Source organism: Corvus hawaiiensis, chromosome 11, assembly GCF_020740725.1.
Source record: "Corvus hawaiiensis isolate bCorHaw1 chromosome 11, bCorHaw1.pri.cur, whole genome shotgun sequence".
Lineage (NCBI taxonomy): Eukaryota > Metazoa > Chordata > Aves > Passeriformes > Corvidae > Corvus > Corvus hawaiiensis.
In genome coordinates, this window is record NC_063223.1 from 13855302 (window position 1) to 13872045 (window position 16744).

The 16744-nt window shown below is 53.9% G+C and overlaps 1 protein-coding gene across 1 annotated transcript in view; it reads right to left on the reverse strand.

The window, feature by feature from the left end:
• The window catches only part of PLXNA1 (plexin A1), a 115912-nt gene that overhangs the window by 58914 nt on the left and 40254 nt on the right, over nt 1-16744 (reverse strand). Inside the window, exons 4-8 of the mRNA XM_048315275.1 lie at nt 7372-7512; nt 5205-5305; nt 4625-4748; nt 2377-2530; nt 1593-1692 (exon numbers count right to left, since the gene is read on the reverse strand). Coding sequence (XP_048171232.1) covers nt 1593-1692; nt 2377-2530; nt 4625-4748; nt 5205-5305; nt 7372-7512 — 620 coding nt within the window. The remainder of the gene's footprint in view (nt 1-1592; nt 1693-2376; nt 2531-4624; nt 4749-5204; nt 5306-7371; nt 7513-16744) is intronic.

The following is a 16744-nucleotide window of genomic DNA, read 5'->3' on the forward strand; positions in this document are numbered from 1 at the left end:
AACATGGACTTTTCTATCAGCTTCAACTGGAGTCCATAAATATTAATGCATCCATAATTAGTCTTTTTAAATAATGCATCCAAAATTAAACATCAACGCAGTAATAAATCAGTCAGGCTCTTTGTTGTAGGTTTGTTTCAGGGGGGTAGGGTGTTTTTTCCCCTCCTGTGTCAGGCACATAAAATAAAATGCCAATTCCCCCACTACCTCTTCCCACCAGACCGCTGATTGGACTAAATATGATGCCATTTGTACTTAAAAGTCATCTTTCTTTCATTTAGAAAAATAAAAGTCGTATCTGCTTTTTGATTTGCAAAATAATGACATGCAGCCAGCCCGAGCCAAAGCTGAGCTAATGTTATTGAAACCACAGGACGTGAAGGGAGACAAAGCTCATCTCAGAGTCAAGGTGAGGGAGAAAGTCAAGTTTGCAAAGTCTCTCCTCCCTCACCAGCATAGCGCTTCCAGAAGGAGCCCTGCTCCCTGTGCAAAGAGCAGGAGGGAAGGAATCCCTGTGATGAAGGAGCTTTGCAGGGGCTCTCCTCTGACACATCCCTCCTGGAGCTCACTGTGGGTGGGTTCCCAGCCAGGGCACCTGCATCTCACTTGCTCTTCCCTGATCGAAGTGGAAACTCTGAACAGGCTTTGGAGGAGCAAACTCCAGCAGAGCCCTCAAGCCAGGCTCAAAACTTTGCAGAAAGACATTCAAAAGAGATCACTTGGCATTTGCTTATCTATAATTACTGATCAGCTGGAGCGCCACCATCCATGGGAGGTTTCTGGCAGAGTAATGAAATCTCTTGCATTCTTGAGCTCCAAATTCTTTGCCCAAACACACCCCAGCATCAGCTCTGACGGTCCTACAGCACAGCCATCCCCCACTGCTCAAGAACACTGTCTGCAGCTCCTCATCAGGAGTTGTGGCTTGAGACTTTAGACACTTTGCTTAGACAGCACATCAATAATCCACACCTCCTCTATTTTATCAAACGCATATCTCAAGCTGTCTAAAAACGCTTGCAGGAGTAGATTTCACGGCAGCCTGACAAGAAAGCAAATTCACAATTACTTCCAGTTAGGAAATTCTTGGGTAAATGCCCCAGGACTTGTGGCATGTTCCATCCCATGTTGCTGTAACTTTCCAGCTCCCTCTCCAGCAAGCCTGGGAAGCAGGTACCATGGCAGGAAAGTACAGGCTTCTCCTTTTGCATGGCCAAGTCACTCCTATTAACTGTTTCCAGGAATAACAAGACGCTTGGCATTTTCAGTCACACGGATTGATTTCTACAGTGTGCAGTGCAGTAAACTCTTTTTCTTCCAAAGTTTTGCCAAACCCAAAGCCCTGTTTTTACGTGAGGTTCTGTCCTGATGCTACATGTTCCCACACATCCAAACCAACTGTGGGTGCTCTGGTTACCGTCCCAGTTTACACAGGCAAAAGGAGGAGGTTTCTCACTGTAAACACCCCTGTACTCAACTGCCCTTTCCTCTTGCAACATCAGCACCCACAAAGCTGAGAACTCCCTCTTCCAGTCTCACGCCATCCCACCAATCTGTTCCTGGAGCCCTCCCACAAAGTCCAGGCCACTTACGACTGATGGACGCTGCAGTTGTAGAAAACAAAATCCACAGAGGCAAATTTCTTCCCCGTCTCCTTGGATTTCAGGTAGAGCTTCACCACTCGTTTGTCCCCTGCAAGAGACCCAGGCAAAGAAAGACATCAGAAAGGACAAAGTGCATGGCCCAGCATTCAGCCCAAGGCTTGTGATGGGCTGGAGGGAGCTGGGCATCACCGCTCAGTCCAGTTAATTAACAAAATCCCCCGAGTGTGGCAATAAAAAGAGAGTGTTCACCCACCCCCATTCAGACACCAAAGAGGCCAGCAGAGCCCAAGTACAGCTCTGAGCTCCTACAGCTAAATATAACCTGCTGGCATGGAGACTGAGGCCTTGGGTTATACTGGGCATACTGAAGGAGGGTTTAATAGTTCTGGGGTCAGGAGAATGTCCTAGAGCCCATGGCTACATCTGCTCAGGAATGGTCTACAGACGGAAATAGGGCCAGGGTGCCCAGGAGCGGTCAGCAAGTAAAATCACAAAGTGGTTTGGGTTAGAAGGGACCTTAAGGATTATTCAGTTCACTGCCATAGGCTGTGCCCAAGCAGCTGTGTCCATGGCTTGGAGGAGACTAAAGGACCAACCTCCCATGAGCAGCAGTTCCTTCTCTTCCTATACCCCAAGAGCCCAGGTGGAGTCCAGATCCCGAGACTGGGATCACTGTCACGGGAGGACTGTCCTCCTCCACACCTGCCTGTGGGGTAACACATGGGACAACACTTGTCTCAGGCTTTTTTCCCACTCTGGGGCACAAGCTCACCGCGGCCCCTGGTGATGGGGATGACGTCCTTGGCAGAGGGAGAGCTGCAGTAGATCTTCCCATCCTCAATGCGACTCTCTGACTCGGTGAAGTCTTCAAAGGAGCAGTTAACTCCTGCTGAGAGGTCTGGGACATTCCAGGCCTGCAGGACCAGCTAGGAAGGAAAGGCAAGAGCATCAACACAGAAAACTAGGAAAATAGGCTCCTCTGTGGCTGCTATGTGTAAATCTAGAAAAGACTAGGGAGTGCAATCCCTCCTCTGCCACCCACACATGGCGGGGAGACCTGCTCTGGGCTTTTGCAAGGGAGCCCCATCCATGTACCTCTCTGCTCAAGCAAGGAGCATGGATTTAAATGGGTTAAGAACTGGAATGACTCACAGCCTCTGTCCTCTGCCCTGGGCACACCACAAGCCATTACGCCTCACCTCTCTACAGAGAACAAGAACAGCATCAGGGCTGAAGTGTGTTTCACAGAAAGGCAGAAAGGCACCCACTCCGGCAGAGATGAGGAGGGGAAGAATCCACCTCTTCCTTCACAAAGTCATCCCCAGGGTCAGCAGTTCTCACTTTACAAAATGCTTGCCTTATTTCTAATTTGAATTTTTCACAGCTTCCAGCCATTAGTTCTTGTTATGCTTTTCCTTGATAGATTAAAAAGCCCTTTAGTCCCTGATATTTGCTCCTTGTAAAGGCACTTATACTCTGTAATCAAGTCACCTCTTAATCTTCTTTTTGATAAGCTAAGCAGATTGAGCTCTGGAAGTCTCTCACTGCAAGGCATTTTCTCCAGCCTTCAACTCATTTACATGATGTTTATGGGAGTTTTTCAGTCCCTCCCTTTGACAGCTGCACTCCAACCCAAGCAGAGCATCCCCATGTCATCCATGGATGTGCAGCATCCTGCCATTGGTATGGAGATAATTACCCCAGGAGTGAAAGCACTGCCCAGCTCTGGCTTCACCCCAGGAGCATCAAGAGCCTGCAGTGAGGGCTCAGCCCCAGCACCACTTTTCAGGACACCAGGTGAACCTTCATCCATGTTTAACTTAAGACTTGGCAATACCAAACCCGAGTTTCTCTGCTAAACAGCCCCACTCAAACCCAACCACTCCAAAGGAACTCTCACCCATACCAGTCTCCAGTCCCAGGATCCCAGCAGGTCCTGTCTGCAGCCATATCACATTTATCTCCACGTTACCAAAGAACATTTAGCCCTGCAGAAGTGCTTTCCACACTGTTTCCATCCAGTGACAATTCCGCTCTGATGAGAACTTTTTGAGATCTGTCACGGAGCCAGTTCTTAATCCACTTAACACGTGCTTTATCAATATTGTATAATGCCAATTTTTAATCAGAACGTTGTGTTGTACTAAGTCAAATGCCTTGTAGGAGCCTAAAGACATCACATCCCCGCAGTCCCTCTTCTAATTCAAGTCATAAATTCATCAAAGAGCAAAATGGGGTTTGTCAGACACAAACCCACGTTGACTGGCATAAATTATATTCCCATCCTTAAATCATTATCAGGTGTATCCTGCACCTGTTCTTTTTCTTTTCTTCTTCTACTTCTGAAGTAAAACTAAGCACTCTCTGACTATTTGGTCCTTTTTGCAACTGAGAAAAAAAATTGGCACTTCTTCCGTTTCTGGGACTTTTCTCAACATTCAGTTGTTTATTACAAAGTCATATTATTACATATATCCCCAGGCCACAGAACTCCTTGGCCAACTTTTTTAGGATTCCTGACTGCTGGATATCCAGACCTGGCGGTTTATTGCTGGTATATGCTGTTTCTTATTCTCTTCATGGTGCTAATGGCCTGAAAAATACTTCAGGGAAGTCCATCATCCTTTCTGCCTGCACAGAGAGAGAGCAGCGAGTTGTGCATCAAAGTCTCATCCCAAAATATCTACTGCAGGCTGGAGTCAGAGACAAGCTATTGAACTAGAGCTAGATCGCTGGGCTATGAATGGCATTTCTGATGGTCGTGCTGTCATTATGGAGAAATATTTATTGCTCAGTTGTGTCTTTTCTGAATAATCATCAACTGCTTTATTATCTCCATCAATATGGAGCAAATGGCCTGCCCTCATCAATGCCCTGCACTTTGCTCTGTTTTGTCTCAGATCTCTCTTCCCCTTTCTCCCTATTCATTGTAAAGTCATCACTTATTTTTAATTGCCTTCTCCCCTCCAGAGGGTCAGGAGGTGGCTGGGGAGGAGTAGGAGGGAGCAGAGGTGTCTTACCGGGACCTCGGACATGGTGACCGAGATGTTCTTGGGCTGCACGGTGAGCTGGACGCACTGCTGCAGCTCGGAGGCGAAGCGCTGGGGCTCGTCCGCCCGCTCGCACCGGTCCTTGCGGGAGCAGCTGCAGGGGGATGGAAGCACCACGGTGAGGAGGAGAATCCCCTGGGGTCCTGCAGGGCTTTGGGCTGGCACCAGTGCAAACAGACCCTTTGGCATGGAGATGATGCCCAGGTAGGGACGTCGGGTGACCGAGGCCCGTACCAGAGCTCTGCTCTCCCCTGAGACTTCAGGGGTATTTTGTGTTCAGTTTATCTTATTGGCACAAGAACGCTGAACCCAGGAGCCCATGGGCAAGATGGGCAGGCCCTGGCAGCAGCTTCACCATGCATGGATACTCCTAAGCACAGCCTGGGCACCACAGGAGGGGATGACTGACCCCTTGGACCATTCCATCCCTCGGCATTTTGGGGCCAAAGTCCAGGAGGGATGCCCTCAAGGAGACCAGCAGTGGGGACGGACACATTTTGTCAGCTGTAGGTCGCTGGCACAGCTCTAGGGACAATCCTGCTGTACTCACATGTTGTGCAGGACACACCAGCCGCAGTGGGGGTCCCGGGAGCCCAGGCACAGCTCACAGCTCTCATACTGCTCACAGCTCTCCACTGGCACACGGGTCACCTGCGGGGAACAGGCACGGAGTGAAGGAAGCCGGGCTGCTGTGCCCACACCTTGGCATGGCACAGACAGACCCAGCACAGACTCACCCTGGCCTGTTAGTGGGGAGGCAGGAGAGGGAGCAGGCTGAGCCCCTCACCATCATCCACTCCTCTCCCAGGCCCAGTCAGCACATCTGCAGGCAACACCTCCACCCCAGAGAGACTTTTACTCCAAACAAGCTCCTTTCATTGCACCTTTGCAGGATTTGGGAGTGGGCTGTGCCAGCTCAGCCCCACATCGGCTCCCAGTGCCAGCCAGGCACCCCGTGGCTGCCGCAGCCCTGCTCCGAAAGGGTTACCAGTCCTTTATTAATTGCTCCTCCAGATTTGATTAAAATCCCCTCATTCTCTGAGCCCTTCGAGCTCTGTTACAACTGTTCATTTAATTACTTTCCACCAGCACTCTGATAACACTGAGCGTACTAGGGAAGAGAGTGGGCTTTATTAAGGAGAGGAGAGGAGAAGAGGGGGGACAGGGAGGGGGTGCAGGGAGGGGGTTCCTGCTCACCTGCCACGAGGCATCGGCAGCACCGAGCAGCTGCCCATGCCTGCCGTGCTTGTGCCTCAGTTCCCCACTGCTCCCACGGGGAAGCACTCACTCATTAATTAAAATTTGTAAACTTCTCTACTGAGGGCTAAACCTGGGGTGTTCTCCCTCCTTACAGCCCAGCGGAGCACAGGCTCAGCATGATGTCTACAGGGCTGGGATACGCTGGCCAACCAGCTCCCTCAGGGTGGTGAGGACAGCTGTAATGTTCCCATTTGTTTGTCCCTGACATTGCTTTAGGCAGGTGGTGGCAGAGGGTACCCCCCAGGCAGACCCTGCACAGCCAAGTCTCAGGTCCCAGCAAGTGTGGTGGTCCCTGGAGGAGATCCCCAGTCCAGGCCAATGCAACTGCCCCCCTGGCATCCACTTCTCCAACATCTCCCCTGCAGAGGAGAGGCTTAGCTGAGCAAGCTTTGGGACAGAAACAGAGCCAGGGCTGGAAACACAGCCCAGGAGAGCTGCATGGAGGAGCCCAAATGCAGTTTCTGCCCCACCTGGAACGCTGCATGTTTCCTGCAGCAGAGCAGAAACCAGAAACAGCCACTGGGAGGAGGGGGAGAAGAACTCTGCTGTCCCCACAGGGCTGTCTAGACAAACCCACGGCCCTGCTCCAGCATCCTTCCCCCTCCCAAGCCCTCGGGCTGGTGGCCAGGAGACTGTGAGGCTCCCAGCTCTGCTTGCAGTCCCACTCACAAGCACACACCTCTGGCTGGGCAGAGGAGCAGAGGTGCTGCGACACACAGGCACACCATGTCCCAGCACGGCCACCCTGGCATGGTGTACTGACACCAGATCCAGAAAGCGTCACCACTGTGACAGGAACCCGCTTCACTCCCTCCAATTCAGCCCATGGATGGATGAACTCACACCAGCAGCCCTCCCACAGGTCACAAATCAAGCAAATGCTCACTAAGACAACCAAAACCTCCTATCACGAGCCCAGACCACACCGCCAGGGTGACAGCACCAGATCCAGACTGGGTCTGTACCTCCCATTAGCTCAGCACAAGCAGAGGCAGGGTTCAAGAGGTGCACACCAGGAGCCTGGGGTTGCATCAGCCCTATGTCCCCTCTGCCCTGTCATGCAAAAGCAACTGCTCCAGAGGACAAAAAGTTGTTCAGAGCAAGGAGCTCCTGCTGACCTGCAAAACCCTTGCTCAGGAGGGGACAGCCAAAACAGGGAGGAGGTTTATGGCCAGCCATTCACAGCAAGGCAGGGTCAGGAAGCCCTTGGTCCCCAGGGACCACGGGAATTTCAAGCAGCTGCTGCTAACAATTAAAGCCTCAGGACAGTGTTTCTGCAGGGAGGAGCAGGGAGGAGCTGCCCCAGGGTCCCTAGGCAGCTCCAGTCCCAGGAAGCAAAGGGCAGACCCCACTAGGGAGCAGCCCAAAAGGCTTCCCAGCACATGGGACTACAGCTGGGGCTGCAATGCAGGCTGCCAAGTCAGGAGAGCAGAAGGCTGCTGAGCCCTCCCCCTTACCTGTTTCTCAGTCATGGCATAGATGTGCTGACGGTCGGGGCTCAGCACCAGGTCTCGCAGGATGGAGCTGCCTTCGTGGGCCACAACGTTCTCGTACTGCAGAGCTTGGTGCCTCCTCTCGGCTGGCAAGTCCACCAGGATCTGTGGGGAGAGCAAGGGGGATGAGTATGATCCCTCACACACCTCAACCCCCACCCAGGATGTGGGATACAGAATGTGCCCCATCAGGGACACCAGCCTCCATCGCACACCCATGTGGTGACTCCACAGCCCCTGCAGCACAGCAAAGCACCAGCTGCTCTGCAAGCATCCCGACCCTTTCCAGAAGACCAAACTGCAATGCCTCCTTCCCTTTACCACATTTGCCTGGTGCATTTGCACCACATTCATGCTGATGGCATTCGTCTCTCTCCAGGGAGGGAGGACACATCCCTGGTTCTCACACTGCACCCCACTACGTGCTGCTGCTCAGCCCCAAAGCCCCTCCAACTCATAGCATGGAGCAGATGAGCCCCCAGCTTACAGTAAGGCATCAAACCCCATCTTGCCCCAGCGGTGCCGAGAGCAGCTCGCACATCGCCTCGCTCCAAGCCCTGCCAGGCAGGATGCTGCGGCGCACGCAGGCACGGCTCCCATCAGCCCATCCATCAGAGGAAACACTTGGACTCGTGACCGGGGAAGTCAAGAGGGTCTCAAGGAAGTTGGAGGTCAACAGAGGTTCAGAAAGCGCCTTTGTTCCCTGAGCAGGAACATGACAAAGACTTTAATCTCCTTATGGCTCACAATTACGTTAAAGCTCTTCCTAAGCACACTGGTTCCTGCCTGGCCCGGCCATCATCACATCAGGAGGCACCGTGGAGCTGGAGGCACACACCACACAGGGCTAAACTTGGCATAACCTGACTGGCACCTCCACGAGCCAGAGGTACTTCCTGCTCATGCCATCACTTGTGATACCCCCAGATTCAGGCTGACCTTGAGACAGCCTCAAGGGAGGCAGTGCCAGAGAAATCGCTCAGAGAGTCTGGGCTGCTCCTGTGGGGTGGGGTGGGGTGAGAGCCACACCAGCAGTACATTCTGCAAAAATCCCAGCAGTAGGCAGCGAAGCATCGTGCCCAGCAAGATGGAGCAAACTCTGCCTGGGATCATTTCCGCGCTGGTGCTGGCACACACAGGGACCTGGTCCAGCATCCCCATCTGCAGGACTCAGGATCCCCCCACAGCAGAGGGGCAAACTGGCTGCTTAGAAGCACCCCCCAAACGCATCCCACAGCCCTGCCCTGAGCATCACTCCCACAGCCCAGCACAGCCACGACCACCCCTTGTGCCCCCACAGCAGCCCCAGCATCCCAGACACCTCACCCCCTCCTGCAGTAAATTGCCACCGGCGTTTGCACAGTTCCCAATCAGGAGGATACGGGCCGGGAAAGCAGGATCCCGGTGTGCAGCTGATTAGCATGGAAATGTATGCGGCTCACAAACAAACTGGGGCCCGTTTAATTAGAGCGGCGCCTTTGATTCACTGCCAGCCTCCTGCATGCACCAGCCCCGGATTATTTTTAGGCAGTTTTACAAAACAAATGTATTTAATTAAGAAAGAGACCCCTGAGCAACCAGAGAGAGATGAGTCCTGCATAGCAGTGAGCAAAGGGGCCACCCTCTCCCCAGGGATGTGACAACTGGGCTTGCAGAACCAGGCTAACTCTTGGGAGCTCATGGGACAGCCAAACACCCCCTGTACCTCCTTCCACAGGACTGAAGAGCCTCCACCATAACCCAAAATGGTCCTGGTATTCACCCACCTTCTCAGCATCCTTTGCTAGACCCCTACACAGTCTCTGCTCCCCATCAGCCCACACTTGGTACCACTGCAGGCTGGGGAGCCCAGAGGTGCTAAAGCCTCTGCCCAGGGTTATCTGCCAGGTCCAGGACCATGTTTGTTCCTACTCCAAACATCAGAGGAGGTCAAGCCCCAGACCCCTGTAGTACAGGGCCACGTGGCACCCCTGCCCTGAAGTGTCCTTTGCACGTTGGTACCCAGCATCACCCCCAGAGCACAACCGTGCCTCCCCACATCTCCTCGCAAGTTGCTCCCCTTCCAGCTCTCAGCTTCTCCCCTAAAAAGTCCTGCCCAAGCCAGCTCTCTGGAGGAGGGTAAGGGGAGCACGCCTTCCACTCCCCAGCAAGGCACCATCTCCCCACTTCACTATGGCAAAGTGACAAACGCACCTTTCCAATCCTTTTATGGGCCACAGTTGCGGCACAGAATAATCGATACAGTTTTACCCTGGTTCTAAAATAGATCTATGGCTGGATGTCGCGCTGGCAGTAATTTTTAACTAGCGGGGTAATTTCCCCATTACATTATTGCACTGTGCAGTGCTGGGAAAGAGAAAGAGATATATTAAAAAAACAACAGACGTGAAGCACTTCCAGTTAATTTGAGGCTCCAGGAAGAACCTAAAAATACTCTCAGTAGTCAAACAGGGCTGGAACCCAGCCTGACACACGTCAGGATGTTCTGGTGGGGCCACGCATACACGGGAACCCTTCTCTCTAGCACCTCTCTCCCTGTTAAGGATAATCTGTAGGTGTGTTTGGGATTCAGGAAAATGAAATTTGGAAGACTTGGTAATCAAGTTGTTTTCTGGCTGGCCAAAGAGGGAGATTTTGAGTTACGTCATGGTAGGAAAATGCATCCTAACCCTCCTCTCCAGCATGAGGAGACCACAGAATCACAGGAAGGTTTGGGTGGAAGGAAGCTTATAGATCATCTAGTTCTAACACCTCTGTTCCAACTCCCTGGTTCTATTATACCAGGTTGCTCAAAGCCCCATCCGACCTGGCTTGAACACTCCTGGGGATGGGGCATCCACAACTTCCATGAGCAACCTGTGTCAGCAGATAGACCCCAGACTGCCCCCACACCAAGCAGGACTCTGTGCAGACAGAGGTGGGAACACAGCATCAGGGCCTTCCCAGCAGGATTAGCCCAGTATGAACCTACCCATCCTGGCTAGAAGAATGAGGATGGGCTGTTTGGAATATAGTGCAGCAGCACAAGGAATGCACGAGGAATGCACAAGGAGCCTCCCATCTCTTACAGACACTGGAAGGGACCACTTTCCTCCTCCTCCCTGCACCCACAGGGTAGATGGGAGCAGGGAAAGGGGGAGAGGATGCAGTTTAATCAGAGCAGACCCCCTCAGAAACACACTCCTTCCTACCCACCCTGCCTGCCTTCCCGCCCAGGGGAAAAGACATTTACCATAAATAAATAAATAAATATATATATTAACCTTTCTCCTCATCCTGATGCTGATATAATTACCCAATACTAATAATTACTCACACTAATTTCTTGCTCAGGATTCCTGCCCTCGCTCCTGCCTGCTTCAGGCTGGCTTCAGGCAGCAGCTCAGCAGCGCTGCCTCCTCCCAGGAGCTGCAGGAACCCCAAGGGGCAACCAGCTCCTGGGGCTATACTGAGGCACAGGAGCAGGAGTGAGGGTCGGCTTGAAGGGCTGCTGCCTTGTTAAGTACATGGGGAAGACCAGAAGCATGAAATTATAAACTCCCTGCTTGGGTGAATCATCTCAAAGCAAGCCCAGGGGCTGCTCTGCCAGAAACCCCTGTGCACAGCCGCCCCACTCAAACAAGGAGCACACCCCAGCTGGGTGGCCAGCACACAGCACCCCTTCACTCTGAAGAGGGAAGGGTTTAAGACCTGCACCCCCAGAAGCTGAGAACCCTGGCAGAGGAAGGATGAGGGAAAGGATGGGGTGCAATGCTCCAACCCCTGGGGACCCTGGTATAATGAGTGACTGCACACTGCACACCCCAGCTGGGCATATGCAAAGTCCTTTCCCAAGAGACCCAGAGACGGTTCCTGGGGATGGCTTTGTCTTGGCTGGAGAAAGGAGTTGCCATCCCAGATAAGGCTTTGGAGAAGTCGAGCACATTGCCTTGCTAATGAACAGCTCCTTCCACGGCAGCACGTTTCTCCCCTGGGCAAGGTGCCCTTCAGGCTTGTCCAGGTGATGGGGCACCTCCCCACTGCCTTAACCACGGCTGATCAGCAAATCACCAGCAGGAAAATCTCCCAACATCCTTACGGCATCAGCAATGGGCACGAGGCAGAAAGGAGCATCTCCCCAGAGCCAGCTTCTGGAAAGACAGGCAATGAGAGGAATGCAGGGCAGCAGCCATGACCTGGCGCCCACCCAGTGCTGGCAGCAGGTCCAGAGGAGGACGGCACTGGAGGACAGCGCTTTACAGCTCAGCCTGGGCCAGGGACACCAGGTGGGGAGGGAGGAAGCACAGCCGGAGAGGGAAGGCAGCTGCAGACATGCCAAGGCTGCTTTTGGATTTAACACGTGCCAGCAGAGGTCTGTGCGGGGTCTGGGAGGTGTTTGGGTGGGCCACTGGCTCCTCTCAGGACCAAAACCACATCTTAGGGGGCTCACAGAGAAGGTCCCCAAGAGACCCAATCTCCCAGGGGACACCCCTAAGCCCACCACCAGGAAGAGGGGACTCTTCACTGCCCCACAGCCAGTCCTCCCACAGGCCCTCCCACCCCAGCCTGGCCTCTCCCCACCTCCAGGCTCTCAAGCCTCCATCCTGGGTCCCAAGCGGTCCCCCGCAGACCCCTCCTCCGGGCAGGAGAAGTGCTCAGCCAGGCTTTGTACTCTTATCTGTGCAGGGCTGTGATTAATTCGCAGCGGCTGGCAGCAGCTACAAGAGGAGGGCGCTTTTGCCCGCCTGCCACACTTCAAAGGCAGGGACTTATCTGTCTGAAACACACTCTGCAGCCTTTTCACGGGGACCCTTTCCAGTTCCACAGGGCTCGCACGGTGCTGACGGGCAACGCGAAAGAAAGGCTTATTTATGGGAGTGCATTTCAAAGCCTCCCCTCTTCCCTCTCAACACGCTGAGGGAAGCAGAGAGTTCCCCAGCCCCAAGGATCTCCACCGGGGACAGAGATTAAACAGGCGGGGAAAAGACGAGGCTGTGAGGAGAGGATGCTGGAAAGAGGTCCCTGCCCTACCAGTGCCCATGTCCTGGCCCCCTCCTGCCCTGTCATCTTACCAGTGAGCAGCTCTGTAGCACATCCCTGAGTTGGGAGGAGGAAGATGCTTTGTCATGGGTGGAGGGCAGAGTCCAGCCCCAGAAGTGAAACCTTCCCCTTCCCAGGCCATTGGTGCTCACAGCTCAGGCACCATGGAAGCCTCAGGCTCCTGCACCCAAATCAGCAGGCACACATGTCCCTTCCCAGAGAGCAGGGCCGTGCAGACACCGCCAGCATTCCGCTTTGATTTTGGCACCATCCACCCAAAAGGCATAGGACAGGCCAAACATAACCAGAAGAGGAGTGGGTCCTGGCAGAGCTGCCCCCCAGGCCATGGGGCCACCTCCCAGAGGCAACAGAGGGCCTGTGCAGCCTGGCCACTCCAGGGCAGAGGTGACAGCTGCTGCAGAGTATCACACAACACCACGCTGACAAGCCTACAAAAAGCTGGAAAAGGCACATCCCATGTCCATGCTCGTGGGGAAAGGGATCACCTTGGGGGGGTCAGCCTGCACAGCCCCTCCTGGCACATGGCCTGGGGTCACCCCAAGGCAATAAGACAATGTGGGGACAGGGACACCGGCTGCCCCTCCACATGCCTTTCCCCAGGACCAGCAGCTGCCATGCACACGCCCCTCTCCAGTTTCCAAAGGAAGGGAAAGGGTTTAAATTAAATTCTTGGATCAGCTGCTCCAAGGAGACACACACTCCTCTTCACCCAGAAAGATGCAGTGAAAGGCAGGGGCAGGAGCAGCTGCAGGGCCGTGGTATCATCTGTCCCATGGGCACAGCCCTGGGAGCTGGGTACGGCTGGAGAGGAGGGCACTGGCATGCTGGGGGTCAACAGCAGGGAGGAGAAGGCAGTGGCTCCTGCTCCCTCCCACTGTATTGCAGGTTACCAAACTTTGGTGTCCAGGGTGGTGAGGGTTCGCCTCTGGCTTTGCTCAGATAACCAGGAAATTGCCACCAGGAGTGCCTCAGCCTCACCCTACGGCTGCTCTGTGCCACGGGGCAGGAGCCGGGCACCCAGCGGAAGGGTACGGACAGCCGGCAGCAGGGCTGCGGGCAAGGCCGTGGGGATGCATCTCGCAGGGGCTGGTGACAGGATGGGCCCCACAGAAACATCCCAGCTATGCAGGGCAGGCTGGCAGCCGCTACCCCAGCTCCCACTGCTCCCCCAGCCACCCTCCCTGCCATGCCGCCAGCTGCCTGCACAGGAATGCACCAGGATCAGACACACGCCTCCCGCCAGACAGGCAGGCAGCTGTGGGCTGCTCAAACCCGGCAGAGCTGGGTCCTGTCCTCCCGGCCTCCTCTGCAGGAGAAGGTGTCACTGGGCACTCACACAGGGCTGGGATGCTCCTACCTCATCACTAACCTGCCCAGGAGCAAGGTAAGCTGCTCGATTCCATTCAGTGAAACCCATTCACTTGATAAAGATGGGTACAAGCCAGGCTTTTATCCTGGGCCCAACATCATCCTGAGTTGGAGAATATTGGAACTTTAATCATATTGGTACAATAAAGCAAAAAATGAGGAGCTATTTCATCTAAATCAATGTTCAAATGCTCAGCAACAGATCCAGCACCTCACCAACACTGGCAGATGTGGCACAGGTTCACCCAGCTGGTTTTGGAGCTCGTGTTACTGCCAGTGTGCCATCCCCAGGCAGGATCCTGAGCTCAGCCATGTGGGCTGAGCACAGACACACTCACTGCACCTCTCCGGGGAGGAGGGGTGGGAACTGGATGAAGGCACTGTGGTTTGCCACAGGAAAGAGAAGAGAGAGAGGAAGATGCAGGGCAGCAACCCTGCCCAGCAGACCCCCCAAAACACAGCAACATCTTCCCCAAAACTTCTCAACCGCCTTTTTCTTTCATTTAAACTCATTTCCATCTTTTCCTCTTGTTCAGCCACCCACACAAGTGGTGCTCCACTATGCTAAGTGGGCTCAGCTGAGCCAGTTACACCAGCACCACCCCACATGGTACAGCATAGGACTGGCCAGCTCCGTGCTCACCATCTGCAAACCTCCCCAAAATCCCTCCTGACCAGGACTGCCAGCATTGCTCCATCAGCAGGATGGGAAATACAGCCCAGCACACTGTTCCAGCAATTTTGACAGAATTAAGACACTGTCAGAAAAATCCTTTCCATCTTTCGGTACAAAAACTGAACTGCTGGAAGGAGGGAGCAAGTGCCAGGGTAATGCACAGGAGAAGCGCCTTTGGCAGAGCCAAATCCAGGTGCAGGAGGGACTGATGGATACAATGAAGTGGTAGGAGGAATTACAGGCACTCCCCCTCACTGGGAGCCACACACAGTGTGGGATGGGTTAAGGCAGTTGCCCCACTTCCATCCTGAATAAAGCCCCAGGTCCCATCCCTGTCCCTGCCAGCCCCCAGCCCCACAGCAGCTCCATCAGTCTTGAGCCATTGATTTCTCAGCTTTGCCCTTCAAAACCCTCTTGGCTCAGAGCCCAGTTCATATCGTCTAGTCACTCAGGAGCAAAATATCTCTATTATTATTGCAATTATTTCCCAATCAGCATTGCTCAGGGCTGAGGCCATCAGAGGGGGCCCCCAACAAGCAAATCAATGGGCAGGCGCTGCCCTGGGGCTGCCAGGGACCAGGCAGGAGGTGCTGGCAGCTGCTGAGTGGCACACGGGAAGGGGGATGGGGGACCCCAGGGACCCTCCATGTGATGCTATGACCTGGCAAGGTGGCAGTCCTTGGTCTTTGCTGACCCTCAGCCAAGCAACAGTGATGCAACTTAACCCCTGCACAGAGCGTGCGCGCAGCCACCAGCCCTGCACGATCTGGGTGCCACGCAGGGGCTCTGCCTCCAAAGCTAAACAGAACTGACAGGAATTCCAGGCTCTCCCTGGGGGCAGCACGGCAGCTGCCAGGGGATCAGTTCCCTGGGGAGGGAACGACAGAGCATCTCAAAACTATGCCTCCAGCCACACAGTGCCTGTGCCCATTCCAGCATAAATATCCAGTGAAACCCCAGCACCATATCCCACCACAGAAATGTTCCTCTCAAGGGAGAGAAACACAGGCAGGCAAGACAATCCTGCTTTTTCTCAAGCCTTGGGAAGAAAGGAGGGAGCTGTGGAGGTAGGAAAGCCCAGGAACAGATGGAGAAGGAATTTTAGCCTTGCAAAATGGAAGGTAAGAGCACAAAGAAAAATGCGACAAGGATCTCCTCTCTGCATCCCACTGCTCTTCTCCATGTAAAAATAAAGCCCTGGGTGACAGCAGTGAAGGGCAGAGCACATCACAGAAATACTGGATTATTTTTTCTCCTGTTCATTAATTACTGTAGGCATCCCAAGAGTCCCAGCAGGCCCCAGGCATGAAAGGCATGAATGAAGCCATGGCAATGTGTCACCCTCCCAGCTCCCACAGGACTCAGACTGCACGTGACCAGCCTGGGGCAAGTTAATACCTAAACCTTAGAGAGAGGCCCTGGAGAGAAAGCTCTCACCGGAAGGACTCAATACTGAGTTTTCAAGACAAAAGCCATCTCTTCCACTGCCAAGGCACTGGCTCCTCCAAAGAGATCACATGGGGACCAGCCCAAACCCTTGGCTGCTGGTGCCCCCTGACACACAGCCCATCACAGCAAGCAGAGCAGACCCAGAGCCACCATCCCCAGCCTCTCCACAGCTTAGAAATTGCTATTTATTCTGCAAATCCAAAGCACCACTTATTTACCTCTTAATAATGCTGCTCAGCTCAACAGGGCAGCATAAACCTTCTTTCCTGAGCTTCCCTCAGCTTCTGCCCAGGTATGCAACCAGACCAAGATAACCCCAACATGAATGCCAAAGGCTTGTCCCACCACCCTCACCCTCCTGCCCACTTGAGACATTAAGCAATGATCAGGCAAAGTCTCTGCCTATGGCCAGGGGCTCAAAGCCTTGCTGCCTGAGAACATGAATAGGGACCGCCCCATTTCCAGAGAAAAAAGGCAGGGAGCGGGTAGCAGGCCTTCACCAGAGACATGTCAGGGAGGAAGTATGAGCTCCCAGGGCTGCAGCACAGCTGGAGATCAGCTGGATCCCTCCTCCCCTCTCGGCTCCAGGAAAATAGCTGTTTCCTTCCTGGTCCCTAAACAACACAGCAGCGAGAGAGGAGCTGCCTGAGGATTAGGCAGGGGCTGTTGGCCTTGCAGAAGAGCCAGTGGCAGGAAAAGTCCACAGAGCAGAGGCTGTGGAGGGACATACCCCAAGGCAGGATCTGTTTCAGGGTACTCCCCCTGGTCAGGTCCCTTCCCACCCCAGCGCCCACCCCAGCAGCC